Source organism: Micromys minutus, assembly GCF_963924665.1.
Source record: "Micromys minutus genome assembly, chromosome: 29".
Taxonomy (NCBI): domain Eukaryota; kingdom Metazoa; phylum Chordata; class Mammalia; order Rodentia; family Muridae; genus Micromys; species Micromys minutus.
Window position 1 is genome coordinate 27,316,464 of NC_137964.1, and position 18,183 is coordinate 27,334,646.

Sequence of the window (18,183 nt, forward strand, 5' to 3'; positions counted from 1 at the left end):
GACCTGTGGCCATGGTTTATTAAAACCCTCTCTGTGGATCTGGTGGTGTTTCATGAGAGGCAAAGCTGGAATCATAGACCAGCATTACCAGGTCCATGAAGGCTCAGATAAAGCACCAGGCAGAGTGTGAAGGATTCTGTGTCCATGGGATATTCATCTTCTAATACCTGTGGGAATTTAGTTTCCTGAATCTCAGGACTGCTAGTGAGAGAACTGAAGGTGTGTGGGTCAGAGAGACCCACCTTCTGCTTTACAGAGACACTGGGGACAGCAGTAAGGTGTGGGGACAGGAGCAGTGTTTGGGATCTGCTGGCCCTGAGCAGTTTCCTGCCTTCTTAGTGATCAGTGGCTCAAGTGGACAAAGCACATGAGGGCCTTTTGTGGTTGATGTGTTTGTTTGTTCACAAGATGCTGGTTCATCACACTGACCTATGGAACCATTAGGTCTCTGTGTGAATTAGGGTTGGGGGAGGAATTCCAGAAGTTGAGACCCTGGAGATACTTGGAGTTCTGTGAATTATAATATCCAGTTAATAGGAAGGAAAAAAGAACAAATATATAAAGAAGGAAATTAAGAAAGGAAGGAGAGAGAATAAATTAGTTTTGAGTTTGAGTCAGTGCATTGTGATTAAATTCAGGGCTTCAAATGTCTTCCTCACACAGACAACTAAGTTTGAAAGTCATCGTTGGTCACAGATGGCACACAATTTTATTTTCCTGTACTCAGTAAACCTCAGTGTCTCCAGTGCTCTTAGTGCTGACTCTCAGTCCCAGAGTGTTGATTTTTTAAGAAGCAAATTCTTTATCCTTTTGTGAGTCTTTATCTGTATATTTACAGAAGCCCATACCCAGAAACCTATAGTCTAGCTGAATGAAGACCATTTAGTATAGCTGATGTCTCAGCTGTCTGAGCCCTGCTGGTGATGTTTTGCCTTAGGTATAAGTAAACATTGCACGTGACACTATTTTGTGTGTAATTTTAAAAATCCCAAGCTTGGTCTGGCTAGGCACTGGGACCAGCAGCAGCTCATTTCTCCTTGCCTCATACTGAAAATAACCATCTGTCCCTGGTTCCCAAGGCTGGCTTGCTAAGCTGCCCAAACCAATCCTTTGAGAGAATGCCTAGAGCCAGTCCCACAGGGCATCTACCACCATGGCTGCTCTGCAGACCACCAGCGACCGCTCAGTGGTGTTACCCTCTTTCTTGCCCACCTAAAGCGTCATAAATCAAAAACAACAAACAGCCTTAATATTTAATACCAGCCGTATTTGTAAATCAGTAAATCTCCAACCCCAATATGCCTGTGCAAAGAACACACAACTCAGTTATAATATTCATAATCTGCCCACCTAGACTGGGCAGATCTACCACTACACTACTCTATTCCCCAGCTATGATCCCTTGCTATTGGCTGCTCCTCCAGGATACCTGGTTCTGCTCCATCTTATACCTCCTCTTCCTCCAAAGTCCCCTCTGGCAGCCCCTCCCTCTCCACCTTCCTCTCTCTCCTCTAAAACATCCAGCCCCGCCTTTCCCTTCCACTGCCCAATCACAGGCCCCAGTCTTTATTTGACCAGTGAAAGTGGGGAGCAGGATCACATGGAATCCCCTGAGTATGTGACCTGCTCCTCATCAGGGGCCGGATTAGCCCGAAATTACAAGCAGCACCAAGGCGATTCACACACACTGTCAGGCCAGTTAGAAGAAGGATGCACAGCCAGGCACAGTGGCCACCCTGTAAGACCAGCACCGAGGGGACCAGCCTGGAAGAATCAGGAGTTCAAATCCAGCCTTGGCCTCAAAGTAAGACCACAACAAGAAGGAAGTGAAAAACTCTAAACAAAAGATGAGGAGAGAGAGGCAGAGGGTTGGAGGGCAGCAAACAGTTTTTGATGTGGCCTTTGGTGGTGGCCCCATGAGAGTGTCTCCAGGACCTCCACCGCCCAAAGGCTCACTGTCGTCCTTGTCGTGGCCCTGAAAGATAGTTCACAGTATCCAATGAGGACAGGAACTCAGTGGTACAGCCTCTGCTTTGCCCTTGGGAATGCCCTGTGTTGGCCCTTATGCCCACCCAGACCCCTCAGCACCACAGATTGAGTAGGGGAGGAGGTTTCTGGGAAGTCGGAGCTTCCTTTTAGGATTTTCTGTAATCCTAGAACTGCAAGTCCCCAGATAAAGAGGGTAAAAAGTCTGTTCAGGTGCTGTTCTTAAAAAGAAAAAAAAAAAATGCAGTTCTGCCTAAATTGTTTGCAGGAGCTGGAAGCCAAGCTCAGAACCCACCAGCCACCTTCTGAAGTTTCCTGACTCTGTTTCCCCTCTTCCCCTGCGTGTACGGATTCCTCCTTAAAACATGCTGTGTAACAGCTTTTTCCAGAAGAATCTGTGAGAAAAAAATCAGTTTCCTTATCAGTTCTTCCCTGGGTGTAAGCCTAAGAAAGCTCAGGTTTGGAGGTACCTGGTCAGAAGCTGTGAAGTCATTGGCTGCCTGGGCCTGGACGATTTGCATAGCCACGCCCTTCTTGGGAAATGAAAACTGAAAATCTTGTTCCTAGTTCCTCAAGGTTGAAAGACCTAAGACTTGCAGGTTTCAAAGGTAAAAGAAAAAAGAAGCTCTGGACCTATCATGGAGCAGGGACTCAGGAGTATCCCATCCTGGAAGCTGGACAAGTTCATAGAGGATTACGTACTTCCGGACACCAGATTCGGTGCTGATGTCAAATCAGCCATCAATGTCCTATGCGATTTCCTGAAAGAGAGATGCTTCCTAGGTGCTGCCCACCCAGTGAGGGTCTCCAAAGTGGTGAAGGTGAGCCCTCCTCAGCCTGAGCTGAATGAGATGGGGTGGGAGAGGACTCTCAGAGGCCAGGCTGCAGCCCTGATCCCTCCTCCTCAACTCTGATCAGTGCTTTCCGTGGGTTCTTCCCCTCCCGGCCCCAGAACTGTATTGAAGAAGGAGTGTCAGCTACAGTTTATGTTTCCTTCTCTCAGGCCACATCCATTTCAGAGTCAGGGAAACTGAGGCCCATTGTAGAAAGTGTCGGGTCGGGGGCAGGGGGATTACAACCTTTGCACTGCTGTGTGAAATAGGGTAACTTAACCACCTTCTCCATGCCCAGTGTTCCCAGTCCACACCCCAGGACACATAGACTAAGTTCAATGTGACACGGAGGACAAAACAGGACCCTGCCTGTTGTGTGACTGGATTGATGGACCCTCTCTGGGCTCAGTTCCAGGTCTGTCAAATTGTGTTTCAGGACAATGTTACCTAAGTCACAGGTTCTCTATGGGCTGCAAAAATGAGGTTTTTCTTGTTTATAGTTGATTTCATTTTATCCTTTTAGTTGTGAATGGGGCTCTGTATGCACTGGCTCAGGTCCCATCAGGACTGAGGAGTGGGTGTCACATCCCTTAGAGCTGCAGTTACACAGGTGGCTGTGAGCTGGACACTTGGGTGCTGGGAAGTAAACTCAGGTCATCTGCAAGAACAGCGGGCAATTTAACAACTGACCCACCTCTCGACCTGCAGATGTGACAGTTTGTGATGCCCTCTCTCAACAGTGGCTGGTGCTCATGTGTGTTAGTGATGGTTCTCAGCATTTTACTTAGGGAGGCTCCTCTCAGTACAAATTCTCTTTAAAATATTTGTTTCCTAGATGTTGATCACTTTTATTACTTTTCAGTTGCTCTTGATTTTGTGCTATAGTGTCCCCATTAGTATCTCTTGCAAATTTCCTTTAGATCCACACAATCCCCCACTCCCATACACACTCCTTCTCTTTTGCTTTCTTTCCCTCTTTCTCTCTCTCTTACACATACACACACACACACACACACACACACACTAGAACACACAGATATAGACTCTACAGATAAACATGGATGTTTTCTTTCTGAGTTGGTTTACCTTCTATACCACGTCCTTCTTCAGGGCTGACTAGTATTCCACTGCACATGTGCCAGTTTGCTCTATCCATCCATTTATAATCCTGAGTTTGACTCCTACTCTGTTCAGCACCTGGACGGCACTGCATGGCTCTCTCTATCCCTTGTCATTCTCTTCCTTGCTTTACAGGGGGGCTCCTCAGGCAAAGGCACCACTCTCAAGGGCAAGTCAGACGCTGACCTGGTGGTGTTCCTTAACAATCTCACCAGCTTTGAGGATCAGTTAAAGCGACGGGGAGAGTTCATCGAAGAAATTAAAAAACAGCTGTACAAGGCTCAATGTGAGAGACATTTTGGAGTGAAGTTTGAGGTCCAGAGTTCATGGTGGCCCAACCCCCGAGCTCTAAGCTTCAAACTGAGCGCCCCCCATCTGCATCAAGAGGTGGAGTTTGATGTGCTTCCAGCCTTTGATGTCCTGGGTAAGCCAGCTGGACCGAGAGCCCAAGCTCACCCTTCAGCATGTTTACTTCCCCCCTTCTAGTTCCACCTGTGTGTGTGTGTGTGTGTGTGTTCCAAAGTGTATTTCATAGGTGTTCTCTTGTGTGATCCTGAACCTGGCTAACACATCTCAAGAGTCATTCATCTTCATTGAGACCTTGTCTCTCTCTCTAGTTAGAATTCTCAGGAGCCTGACTGGTAGGGCAGAGCCCCGGGGACCCTCGAGTCTCCCCTTCTCAGCGCTGGCATCACAACCCTCCCCCAACACTGCCTTTCCCTGAGTCCTGGGAATCTGACATGGCTCCTCATGCTTGGGAGTCAGGCATATTACTGACTGAGCATCTCCCCAGCCACACCTTCCATCCCTGAGCTGAAAATGCTCATCATTGGAGAAACTCACCCCAACAGCATCTCTTCAAGATGAGCTGGGGAGGATGTTAGAAATTTGGTACTGGGGAGAGAGGATACATCTCTGAAGGACATAAAGTACGGAGCTGGCTCAGTTAGGGGACGAAGTCACAGCAGCTGCCTCTTTAGGTCACCAGTCCTATTCATGGCTGGCTGTGCATTTCGTCTTCCTAAACATGAGACAAAGGATGCTCCACTGAAAATAACAAATTCACAAATCTTCCCCCAAAGAATGGGAACCTCATTGCTGTGCAGAGACCTGGGGTGTCTGCAGGAGGGCTTGTGCAGGACACAGAACTTCTCAGTGGAGTTCTGTCCTCTTTAGGACAACTGCAAATGCAGCCACCCCTGAGCACATGCTCACACATATTATACCATCACACATTAAAAGATCTCATCTAGGCTTTAAGAGATCTGTTATTTAATTTTACCAATGAAAACCTGAAAGCCATACACTGTGGTGAAAGGCAGCTCAGGGAGGCAGAGAAAGCACAGCGGACCTTCCTCCTCATAATGTTCCTGATGCATCCACTCTCTCACCAGCTCAACAACCTCTTTGTCTCTTCCTTCCATGTCCTGTGGTCTCTCTATCCTCCTGATGCCTTTTATTCTCCATGGTTTCTTCTCCTTCATCTCCTCCTTTTCCTCCTTCTAAAAGGTTTGTTTATTTTATGTAGGTGAATACACTGTTGGTGTCTTCAGACACACTGGAAGAGAGCCTTGGTCTCATTACAGATGGTTGTGAGCCATTATGTGGTTTTTGGGAATTGAACTCAGGACCTCTGGAAGAGCAGTCAGTGCTCCTAACCACTGAGACATCTCTCCAGCCTTCTATTTTTTTTTTTTTTTAATAATCTAATGTTCACGTTATGCAACTGGCTGCTTGCCCTGCGTTTTAACCCAAGATTAACTTCATTTAATCTTTGTCAAAATATTCAAGCAGAAAGCTCCTGGATTAAAGGTGTGTCCTAATGCTGAGCCACATCACAACCAAATTCAGGTTTTTCCAGTAACGAACTGTCTCTGGGTTCACAGTGTGATCTCTGCAACAGTTTTATACCAGGACTGACACAGAGTGTGTCTCCAAAAATTACAAATTGCCCAACTCCCAGAATACCTGTGAGAGTACAGTGGGGTCTTGGGGAGCTTAGAGAATACTTGATGCTTTACATGTGTGGGACACAGCACTTCCTGTTGGCCACTGTGTGAATTGCATCTATGAACTTACATACAAGGCCCTTGTCTTAAGAGAATCATGGAGACAGTCCAGAGAGTCTAGCAAAAGAGATTGAGAGGGCCAGTGTGGAAGTATCACCAGGCCAGCCTGCTGTGGGAAACTTCCAGAGTCTTAGAACCCTGCTCAGTGGAGTGGGCTCAGAGAGAATGATCCAGAAATGAGCTGTGAAGCGGGCTACCCCAGAAGCCTATCTGGGTTATGGATTTCCTTGTAAGAGCAGCTTTGCAGTGACCAGGCAGCTCCACCACACAAGGACGGCCTTGGCAATGGGACTGTGGATGACATAGCCACAACCCTACACAAGATGATATAGGCAATGAGCTATATTGTATTCTAGACCCTGACACTTAAAATAAGACCATGAGGGAGACACCTTCTGGTCACTGAATGACAGGACTTGACCAAAATCCATTAGTGAATGACTTTGCCCTGAGCCAGCATCAAAGTCTGACGGTGTGGTGTTCTGCAACTGTGGTCAAACACCTGCACACACACAAGGCACAGCCTGCTGCCTGCCTAGTTTAATCAAATATGTACATACACCTACACACCAATCTATTTCACAGCCTGCTTCCCATGTACTCTACAACTGCACATGATACACACACACACACACACACACACAGAGAGAGAGAGAGAGAGAGAGAGAGAGAGAGAGTGATGAACACTGCCATATCTTGTTCCTGTCAGGATCTGGACTGTCCCGGGTTTCGGCACCACTTGTCGTGCGCCCCACTTCCTGCCGGCAGGAAAAGGCGTTCAACAACAGGATTCTTCTGCGAACAACCTTTATTGTATGTTGAAGAGGAAGACACCGGGCAGGAAAAGGCACCCTAATTTATACCCCCCAAGGGTGGTATGTCGCTGTGTGATTGGCTGCCCGCCAGTGGTCTGATCGTGACGCCCAGGGATGGGCGGTGACATGGCTCACACCACTCTTTGCACATGTGCCCAGTGGTTATTTACCACACTTTAGCTGATTCATGGCACCTGAAACCAACACCATCTTGTAAGGGCGCAGCCTTCGGCCCTCAACATTTCCCCCTTTTTGTTTTACTAGAACAAGGCTGGTCTAGGCCTCTGTAGTTATGTCTATCTGCTTTGGCTCCTGTCTTAGGTCATTCCTCCAATGTCGCAGCCTTATCCGTCATAGGGTGACCCTATCGACACCAGGCCCCGTGTCTTAGATTGGTCTGTGCATGAGGAAAGTTGCCTGTCTCTGGATACCACAGTGCTGTGCGACAACAACTGCTAAATGGCTTATGGCGAACTCTACAAAAGAGGCCAGCCAAAAAATGAATAAGTGGGGAAGTCATGATCACCCTATCGCGTGCAATGAGGAAACCTCAGCGATGTGCAAGGGCTGATCAATGACCGCTGAGTCTCTTTCGTCCCAGTGCAATGGATCCATAAATCTGTGGGGTGCAAGAGCAGAGAACTCAGAAGCCAACAAATTCTTGAGCATAGATATCCAAATTTTAGGGGAGGCCCCTTGTTCAATGGCCACAAGTGCTTGAGTGATAACGACCTTGTCATGTTTCTGTTGAGACCAGAGTCTGCAAACCAACCACAGCAGGAACACCAACCCACAGCAAAATATTGCACAAAAAAGACCCACCCCCACCCATTCCTTAAAATAGGAGAAAATCGAAGAGATCCAGGTGGAGAGGCCTTCTGTCAAAGACAGGTCCACTCGTGTTGAGTTGATAGCCAACACTGCTGCCCTCAAAGACTCGAGAGTCTCGTCAAATCCTGCTGACCAATTTCCTGCAAGGTACAATCTAGACAGATTATCTGCTTGGGTAAAATTTTCATATTTTACGCTGGTAATGCAAAGCGCCCCCAATTTTCTCTCACATCCCAATTGGCCCAATTGAAAGAGAAAATCTAATCTTTCCTCTACCAGGTCGAGGCGTTAGTTAACAATCATTAATCCGCCATTTAACTGGGCACTAGCAGAGGTATGAAAATCAACAGCATCTGCCACTGCGACTGACAATTGATTTAAAGCTTAGGTTGGGCTGGAATAAAATTACCCTTTGGCTGGGAAATAGGCCAGCAACCAGCAATCCAGGTGGCATCAGCCTATCCAGGTTTTTTGTATAATTATCAGTGACTCTATATAAGTTTGGACTGACTCTGCCAACTCTTTAACTTCCCCAAATTCTTTTGTCTCTTGTTTTTCTAAAATTTCCTCTTCAGATTGAAAATCAGTTTGTGACCCTTGTTCTGCCAGCTCTAAGGCTTTTTGTTCCTTTAACAGATACAAAGCATTCTCTCTTGGAAACTTGCACTCTGTTTCCCCTGACGCAATCCTCACTTTTCTCGGTGGTTTTTCCGCCATCTCTCCGTTTCTGACTTGTTTTGAACATGTCTCTCAGAGACTACCTCTTTTAATTTTTTCTGCCATCTCTCCGTTTCTGACTTGTTTTGAACATGTCTCTCAGAGACTACCTCTTTTAATTTTTTCTGCCATCTCTCCGTTTCTGACTTGTTTTGAACATGTCTCTCGGAGACTACCTCTTTTAATTTTTTCTTGCGGACTCCCTTCTTCATTATGTCCCGTTTCTGACCCACCCTCTTGGTGTTGCGTGACAACTTTTTGTCTAGATAACTTCCACAACAGTAATGTTACAACAGTTACCACAAATGCAAGCAATAACCCTTCTACTTCCAGAGAAAATCCAAGAAGAGACATGCCTAAGTTTTTGGCATGCTCTTTTGGCACCCCGTAAAATCCAAAGAGAGACATATCCCTCGGAACTTACCATTTACCTTTTCGCAGTTCTGAATCCACTTCAGCGAACTGAAGGGTTCCCTCGGTGCTCCCGGGATTTTCGGCACCACTTGTCCCGGGTTTCGGCACCACTTGTCGCGCGCCCCACTTCCTGCCAGCAGGAAAAGGCGTGCAAGAACAGGATTCTTCTGTGAACAACCTTTATTGTATGTTGAAGAGGAAGACACTGGGCAGGAAAAGGCACCCTAATTTATACCCCCCAAGGGTGGTATGTCGCTGTGTGATTGGCTGCCCGCCAGTGGTCTGATCGTGACACCCCGGGATGGGCGGTGACTTGGCTACCACCACTCTTTGCACATGTGCCCAGTGGTTATTTACCACACTTTAGCTGATTCATGGCACCTGAAACCAGCACCATCTTGTAAGGGCGCAGCCTTCGGCCCTCAACACTGGACAAACAAAACCACATGATAATAAGTTACACACTACAGGAAATCATCCACGGAAAACTCACAGTGCCTGGGGAGACACCTCGTGGATAAGGGTGATTGCCGCACCAGCCTGAGGACCTGAGTTCAAATCTCCAACCCTCACATTGGACCTGTAGCCCTGGCTCAAAGAGCAGTGTCCACCATGTGTGCAGTTGGGGAACATGGGGCAAACGGGTGTGTGTGAATGATGCCCGCTGTGGAAACCCTCTGACTGTTCCCTGAACGCTGTCGCTACTGCACTTGTCACCTCAGCAAGACTGAGGAACCCCAGAAAGGGGCTGAGGGGTTCCACTGAATGAAATCTCCTTTACAGGTCACGTCACCATCTACAGCAAGCCTGATCCCAAAATTTATGCCATCCTCATCTGTGAGTGCACCTCCCTTGGGAAGGAGGGTGAGTTCTCTCCCTGCTTCACTGAGCTCCAGAGGAACTTCCTGAAGCAGCGCCCAACCAAGCTGAAGAGCCTCATCCGCTTGGTAAAGCACTGGTACCAACTGGTAAGGCATCTGGGCCGGACACTGTGGGCTTCATCTACACAGGGTGTACATACAGGCTAGAGAAATGTATAATCTAGTTTGGTTTCTTTTTTTTAATTAAATTTTTTTATTTGGTATTCTTGTATTTACATTTCCAATGTTATCCCCTTTCCCCCTACTTCTTTCCCCCTCCACTTGCTTCCATGAAGGTGCTCCCTCTCCCAACCACTCTTTCCACCTCAGTGCCTTTTCATTCCCCTAACACTGGAAAAACATGCCTTCACTGGACCAAAGGCCTCTCTCTTCTCCCATGGATGAGAGACAATGCCATCCTCTGCTTCATATGCAATTAGAGCCATTTGTCTCTCCATGTGTGCTCACTGATTGGTCTTTTAGTCCCTGGGAGTTCTGGAGAGTTTGGTTGGTTGATAAGTTGTTCTTCCCATGGGAAACCCTTTCAGCTCCTTCAGTTCTTTCTCTAGCTCCTTCATTGGGGTCCCTGTGTTCAGTCTAGTGGTTAGCTGCAAGCATTCTCAACTGTATCTGTATGACTCTGGCAGATCCTCTGAGGAGGCATCCATGTCTGGCTCCTGCCAGTAAGCACTTTTTGCCATCAGTAATAGTGCTTGGGTTTGGTGGCTGCATATGGGGTGGATCCCCTGGTGAGGCAGTCTCTGAATGATCTTTTCTTCAATCCCTGCTCCTCTATTTGTCCCTGTATTTCCTCCTGTGAGTGTTTTGTTCTCCCTTCTAAAAGAATTGAGGCATCAACATTCTGGCCTTCCTTCTTTTTGAACTTCATCAGATCTGTGAATTGTTTCTTGATTATTCAGAGTTTTTTGAAGTATCTGCCTATTACTGAGTGCATATCATGTGTGTTATTTTTGTGACTGGATTACCTCACTCAGGATGATAGTTTCTAGTTTCATCCATTTGCCTAGGAATTTCATAAAGTCATTGTTTCTAATAGCTGAATAGTAATCCATTTTGTAAATGTACCACAATTTCTGCATCCATTCCTCTGTTGTAGGACATCTGGGTTCTTTCCTGCTTCTGGTTGTTATAAATAAGCTGCTATGAACATGATGGAGCATTTGTCCTTGTTATATGTTGGAGTATCTTTTGGGTATATGCCCAGGAGGGGAATAGCTGTCCTCAGGTATTACTATGTCAAATTTTCTGAGGTACCGCCAGACTGATTTCCAGAGTAGTTGTACCAACTTCCAGTCCTACCAACAAAGGAGGTGTATTCCTGTTTCTCAAAATCCTTGCCAGCATCTGCTGTCACCTGAGGGTTTGATCTTAGCAATTCTGACTGGTCTGAGGTGGAATCTTAAGGTTGTTTAGATTTGAATTTCCCTAATAACTAGGGATGTTGAGAATTTCTTTAGGTGCTTCTCAGCAATTCGATATTCCTTGGTTAAGAATTCTTTGTTTAGCTCTGTAACCCATTTGTAAATAGGTTTGTTTGAGTCTCTGAAGTCTAACTTCTTGAGTTTGTTGTATGTATTGAATACTAGCCCTCTATTAGATGTAGGATTGGTAGAGAGCCTTTCCCAGTCTGTTGGCTGCCATTTTGTCCTCTTCACAGTGTCCTTATTCTTACAGAAACTTTGCAATCTCAGGAGGTTCCATTTGTCAATTCTTGATCTTAGAGCATAAGCCGTTGGTAGTCAGTTCAGGAAACTTTCCCCTGTGCCTATGTGTTCTAAGCTCTTCCCCACTTTCTGTTCTGTTAGTTTCAGTGTACCTGGTTTTATGTGGAGGTCTTTGATCCACTTGGACTTGAGCTTTGTACAAGGAGATAAGAAAGGATTGATTTGCATTCTTCTGCTTGCTAACTGCCAGTTGAACCAGCACCATCTGTTGAAGAGGCTGTCCTTTTTCCATTGAAAGTTTTTAGCTGTTTTGTCAATGATCAAATGACCATAGGTGTGTGGGTTCATTTCTGGGTTTTCAATTCTATTCCATTGATCTACATGCTTGTCTCTGTACCAATATCATGTTACTTTAATCATGATTGATCTGTAATACAGCTTGAGGTTAGGGATGGTGATTTCCCTGGAAGTTCTTTTATTGTTGACAATAGTTTTTGATAGTTTTGGGTTTTTTGTTATTCCAAATGAATTTGCAAATTGCTCTTCCTAACTTCTGAGAAGACGCAGGACATTCCATGGCTATTCTAGGTGATTTCTTCTAGTCCACTTTCCAATCAGCTAACTCTCACTTCAGCTGTGTCTAATTCACTGTCCCATGGCTGCTGCTTCATTTGATTCTTTGGATTCTTCTTCCATCTTTGGTAAACCTTCCCATCAGTTTTTACACTTTAATTTTCCTTTGTTGTCAAGTTATGTCATTAAATCTATGATTTCCTGGTGAAAATTGAGTGTTTTCATGTGTGTATGTTTATACCTACACATTGTTGTGTATGTGTGTGTATGTGTGTCCTTTAGAGTTTGAGGACAGAGTGTGAGGGCAGGTCCTCAGTCACTCCACCGCTATATATATATATATGCATATATATATATATATATATATATATATATATATATGTGTGTGTGTGTGTGTGTGTATATATATATACATATATATATATGTGACACTCAGTGTGCTTGATCAGCAGTTCTGGACAGTCAGTTACACACCTGGGAGAGCCCCATTACCATCCCCTTAAACTAGGATTGTAATAGTCCTTCAAAACCTGACAGTCATGAAGATACTGAGGATCTGACCTCTAGTTCGCACTCTTGCTCAGAGAAGGAGGCACTTTACTCCTGACACATCTTCCCCCTTCCCAGTTACTTGAAAGCCCAGGGTAAACTTCCATAGTGAGCACTCCTTATGTCCCGCCCCCACCCTCACTCCCAGCTGTCACTCATGGTGTCTTGACTCCTCCTCCTGCTACTGAGAGCTGTCTATGTGGAGCACACAGTCCATCTCAACCACTCAGCTCTTGGCTATAGCACAGGAGGGGGCAGAGACTGAATCTCAATGACTGGGCGTGGCTGTGTGACAATAAACCTATAGGGACATCCTCAGGTGCAGGTGAATTGAGCCTGTGAGCAGTGGCCCCCACACCACAGCTGAGAACCCCATTTTCTCATTGCCTTTCTCTTCTCAGTGTAAGGAGAAGCTGGGGCAGCCGCTGCCCCCACAGTACGCCCTGGAGCTGCTCACAGTCTATGCCTGGGAACATGGAAATAGATTTACTGAGTTCAACACAGCCCAGGGCTTCAGAACTGTCTTGGAACTGGTTACCAAGTACAAACAGCTTTTAATCTACTGGACAATGTATTATGACTTTCAACAGCCAGTGATCTCCAAATACCTGCACAGACAACTCAGAAAACCCAGGTAGTCTGTTCCCCCATGGCTCTTCTCCCCATCAGTACCAGGCTGCACTTGTGTGGGAAGGGGGAGGGGGAGCTCTGTGTGTATGGAGCATCTCCTGCACTGGGCACTGTCCTGCTGTTACCTGATTGACATGAGGTTCTACAGCCCTGGGAGGAAGGGCTGGGCTCCCCTGTGTGCAGATGAGGAGACCAAGGCTCTGACAGTGTCCAGATCAAGCAGCAATGAAAGGAGAGTACATGGAGTTGGAACTGAAATATTTCGGCATTAATTGAAGTCACATGGGCTGGAAAGCTATAAATAATAGCTTACCATGTGACCCTAGGGAGAGACATGTCCTGATCCTGTGTTTGTCAAGTTTTCTCACCTCATCCTTTTAGAATGGCTGGTCCAACGCTCTCCATTTCACAGATCAGAGACCCTAAGGGCCCTAGACACACAGATATTTAAAGATAGAGAATTTGAACCCAGGCCTTTCCAGGTCATGCCCAAGAATCTCTGCAAGCTTTCTGGATGCTGTGGGACAGGGATCCTGGCCAAACCTTGGGTAGGAATGCTCTGCTGGGCTCCTCCTCTCTCCCTGTGAAGCAGTATCTGTAGCATTGTCCAGATGCTCAATTCCCTCCTTGATGTTGTTCTGCAGGCCTGTGATCCTGGACCCTGCTGACCCAACAGGAAACGTGGCTGGTGGGAACCAAGAGGGCTGGAGACGGTTGGCTGAAGAGGCTGACATTTGGCTGTGGTACCCATGCTTTATGAAAAAGGATGGTTCCCGAGTGAGCTCCTGGGATGTGCCGGTGAGACCATCATCATCCTGTCCCCTTGCACACAGCTTTGGTCACTCCATCTCTTTGGAGAATGTTCTCACTGAGAAATCTTTTTCTAAAGGTTTACATACTTCTATGGGGCCCAACTGTGTGCCTTGTTTTACAGCCATTTTCTCACCATTTAGAGATATCATGAGCTGGCAGGATGGCTCAGTGGGTAAAGGCACTGCCAACACTGAAGACCTGGGTTTAATCCCTAGAACCCATATGGAAGAAGGAAAACAAATCAGACAAGTTGACTTCTGGTCTTCATGTCTGTGTCCTTACACATGAGGGCGCGCGCACACACACACACACACACTTACAGAAACTCACACAATACACATTTGTGCACATGTACTCACATTTACACAAGCTCAAACACTCACACACACAGGGACACTCATACAAAACACTAACACACATACAACATGCTAAGACACATGGAGAGAGTGTAAGGGAGATTCAGAACTGAAGCCACTGGCTCAGGGACACTCAGTGACTGGCAGGGCTGGGATCCTGTGGACTCTGAAGTCACTGTCAGGTCCATGAAGCATCTTTTCTTCCCTGTCTCATTGTCATATGGGCCAATGGGACTCAGTGGGGCTGTGTCACAGCCACAGAGGCACAGAGGGACCTGCACTTGGACCTTTCTCCTCCTGGGGCAGGGTCTGCCTGATGCTGGGAACTGATGATGTCACCTGTGCCCTCAGGGTGGGGAAGAACATGGCTGCAGTGATGTGAGACACAAACCTCAGAAGGTCAGGAAGGAAGTGACAGGGGACCTGGAGGGAGGCAGCTGTGGGAACAGTGGCCTGTAGTGCCTCCTGCAGCAGAGAGGTGGCTAGACCATGTCTTCCATTTTGCAGATGTACTAGTGTAGGTTCTGCCTGTGGGACCATATGTACCCTCAATGGGCATAGTAATAAAGGTGTCCTGATGACCATCTTTCCAAACTCCATGGTGCTAGTCCCCTTTCTGACAAGCTCCCAGTGTACAGTCATGATACCCACCCTCAGGGCTGGTTTAAATCCCCTTCCAGGTAGGAAGGCAGGCTCCTGACATGATTGTGTGTTTTTTCATTACAGACGGAGGTTCCTGTACCTTTCCAGCAGGTTAGCCTTTGTTCATTGTTTTGGTTGGTTGGATGTGGGTTTTGCTGGGTTTGTGCTAGACTGGATCTCAGCATCCTCCTGCCACAGTGCAGGGATGATGGCAGTGTAAGCTTGTTCTGACCACGCCCTCCCTTCCCTCCATCCTTAGGTGGATGAGGACTGGACATGCATCCTGCTGTGAGCAAGCAGCAGCTGCTCAGGAGGTTCTGGAGTCGGGGGCGTGTTCTGCTCCGCTGCAGGTCCTTGTCCAATGAGGGAGGGCCACAGCTGGGATCAGACTCCATGCTTCTGATGCCTGCCCGCCATGATTGAATCCTGTCCAATCACAGACAGCCGTTCTCAACAGATTCACAAGGGGAGGAGAGAAATCAAGGTTGACTTGCATCTGTCCACCCATTGGGAGGTTCTGTCCAACAATGTCTGATCAGCAACAATAAACTACAGCAGGTGCCATAGGGTGTGTGTGTGTGAACTCTGATGAATAGGCTGTGGAAGTACAGTGCAGGTCTCTCTCTCTCTCTCTCTCTCTCTCTCTCTCTCTCTCTCTCTCTCTCTCTGTGTGTGTGTGTGTGTGTGTGTGTGTGTGTGTGTGTGTGTCCTTCCAGCTCCTGTTCATTCAGTTCTTACTCCAGTGGCCCGGACAGAGAGGAACGGCCAGTTTTCCAGGTGTGAGAAGATACATGTTCCTCCACCAAAGAATGTACCACCCTCTGCCTTGTGCCTTATCTGAGTCCTCGGGACCCAATGATGCTGCTCTGTGATTCCAGTATTGCTTTCTGAAACATCCCCAGATATACAGAGAGGGTTTTCATGAACAACCGCAGGGCTTCCCAGTTTGTTTTGTCAAGCAGAGGGGAATCACTATGTCAGCTTTCACGCACCCCATGTGAAAGGAAGTCCAACGTGATGTGTGATGGCCACATCCCAGTTCTCAATGATGAAATGATCTCTCATGTGGACCTTTGACAGCCTCCCCAATGATAACCAGTGTGGAGTTTAACAGCAGGGTACAGGAATGAGCAATGGGCAGCCTATGGGAGGAGCCTCATGGTGGCTGAATCGTTTCCATGACAACAGTGATGTAGGGTCTCTCTCAGAGATGGCCACAGTTGACACTTTCATACCAGAGCATCTGACTGCCATGTTGTGCAGCATCATGCCTGCTCCAGACTGGATCTGCTCAAGAGCCCTTTGCCCTGAGCAAGTTGCTCATCCCTGCTCTTCCTAAGGGATGCTGGATGGTGCTGACGTACCATCCATCCTGCCAGGGAAGTGTCAGGGCTTGAAAACAGACTTTGGGTATCCAATCCCTGACTTCAACTTTGACCTTCTGCCAAGGTCAGGTGACCCCTTCTCCACATCCCCAACCCACTCAGTAAGTAGTATTTGCCCACAGAGGGAAGGTGAACTCTGTCCACCGCGGTTCCACAGAAGCATCGTCTACACTCAGTGGTTCCAACACTGAATCTGGATTCAGGTCAGTACCTGGGGGAGGGACCTGCTGTGACAGTCACTGCCCTCCCTCCTCTTCAACCCTCATGGTCTCTTCAAATGGTCCACATGGCTCCTCTCACAGTCAACTTCACGAGTCTCAGACGGCGAGTGGAAACACACCTCTGGGTGTGTCTGTGAGCACCTTTCCAGAAATGTGTGCAGATGGTTTCCCAATGTGGCAAGCTGTCAGCTCACCTCCTCATCTGTGGTGACATGTTGGGATTCACGTGGGGTACGTGACATTTGGGAAGATCAAATCTCAGGATGGCTAACCGGCTTTTGAGGAGGTTACTGAGCACTAAGGGCTCCTGTGCAGGACTCGGGGAAGCTGGCGATCCTCTGACAGGTTTGAAAGCCCACCCTCACCTCACGCTGCATACAAATGCCGTCCAAAAGCAAGCAGATGGATCCTGAGCAGAGAACTCTTAGCCATGAGATCTTGGTGCTTTGACTCTGACACCAAAGCCACATGCAAATCAGGATGATTCTTTTAGGTCAGGCGTCATGCAGGCTGGGTAAGCACTCTGCCACATAGCCACACACATACAACCTCCCCTCTGTCAGACACTAGGCAAGTCCTTCCCTGCTGAGCTATACTCACAGCTGCCATTTTTGTTCTTAAAGATCATCTGTCCATCCCACCGAGGAGAAACGGGATGCAGCCATTGCACATCATGCACGGAATCCCATGAGCGTGGGGTGGATGAGGGAAGACGTGATGGGTGCACAGTTTGGCAGGGGACCACGGCCATTGTTTATTAAAACCCTCTGCGTGCCTGGAGCTGTTTCGGAAGGGCAAGACTGGAGCCACAGACCAGCGTCACTGGGTCCCCAACAGCTCAGATAAAGAACAAGGCAGAGTATGATTTGTCCTGTGTTCCGGGGGACACTGGGGCTCCTGGTCCTCAGGGCTGCTACAGTGAGAACTGAATGAGAGCCAGGGAGACCCACCCCTCCTTCACGGAGATTGAGAGTGGATGCTGGGGACAGGAGCAGGGTCTGGGAGCTGGTAGCCCTCAGCAATTCAGTGCATTCTTAGTGAGAAGGGGCCCAAGTGCAGACAGCACAAGTGGGTATACCATGGTTAATATATTTGTGTATTTCTAAGAATGTTGGTTCACAACACTGAACTATGGAACCATCCAGTCTGTGTGTGAAGGATGAGGTGTGTGTGTGGGTGTGGGTGTGTAAAAAACTCCAGAACTTAGATACCCGAGGCAGATGGAATTTTGTGAATTCAAGACTAGCATGGGAGATAAAAGATCCAGTTGGAAGGAGGAAAAGCAGAAGGAAAAAAAGGAGGGAGGGAGAATAAATTCATTTTAGTTTGATGCATTTTACTTTACTTCAGTGCTTCACACACAATCTAAGCTTTAAAGTCTCAAGTTTAAGAGCACACAATCTTAACTTTCTGCACTGCTGTGCATGTTGGAGAAACAATGCACCTCGATGCACACTGGCCAATTCCCAGGGCTCCAGAGCCACATGTGCTGCTGATATGTGACGAGGACCCATCCCTCAGAGTGCACACACCCCCTCATCGTTTGCTGTGCTTTATTGTTAAAGATCAGACGATTTTTGGTCAGAACCTTGCAACAGGTGGACAGATGGAAGTCAACCTTGAGTTCTCTTTCCTTCAGAGTCTGACCCCCAGAGGACACTGCTGGGGGACAAGGCAGGCAGGGA

General features: G+C 47.4%; 1 protein-coding gene across 6 annotated transcripts; it reads left to right on the plus strand.

Moving 5' to 3' along the window:
• Positions 1-2,624: 2,624 nt before the first annotated feature.
• LOC308439355 (2'-5'-oligoadenylate synthase 1A) lies at positions 2,625-15,184 on the plus strand (the record flags this gene model as incomplete). 6 transcript variants are annotated; one of them, XM_080941121.1, is made up of 7 exons in its annotated part: positions 2,625-2,807; positions 4,074-4,362; positions 9,568-9,752; positions 12,853-13,085; positions 13,726-13,879; positions 14,977-15,003; positions 15,152-15,184. In XM_080941121.1, 7 exons carry the CDS (start codon positions 2,625-2,627, stop codon positions 15,182-15,184), a joined length of 1,104 nt encoding a protein of 367 aa, XP_080797247.1. The 6 variants fall into 6 exon arrangements, with proteins under 6 accessions (XP_080797247.1, XP_080797248.1, XP_080797250.1 ...); XM_080941122.1 differs by having other exon boundaries at positions 2,625-2,801; XM_080941124.1 differs by having other exon boundaries at positions 2,625-2,798.
• Between the last annotated feature and the right edge of the window lie 2,999 nt (positions 15,185-18,183).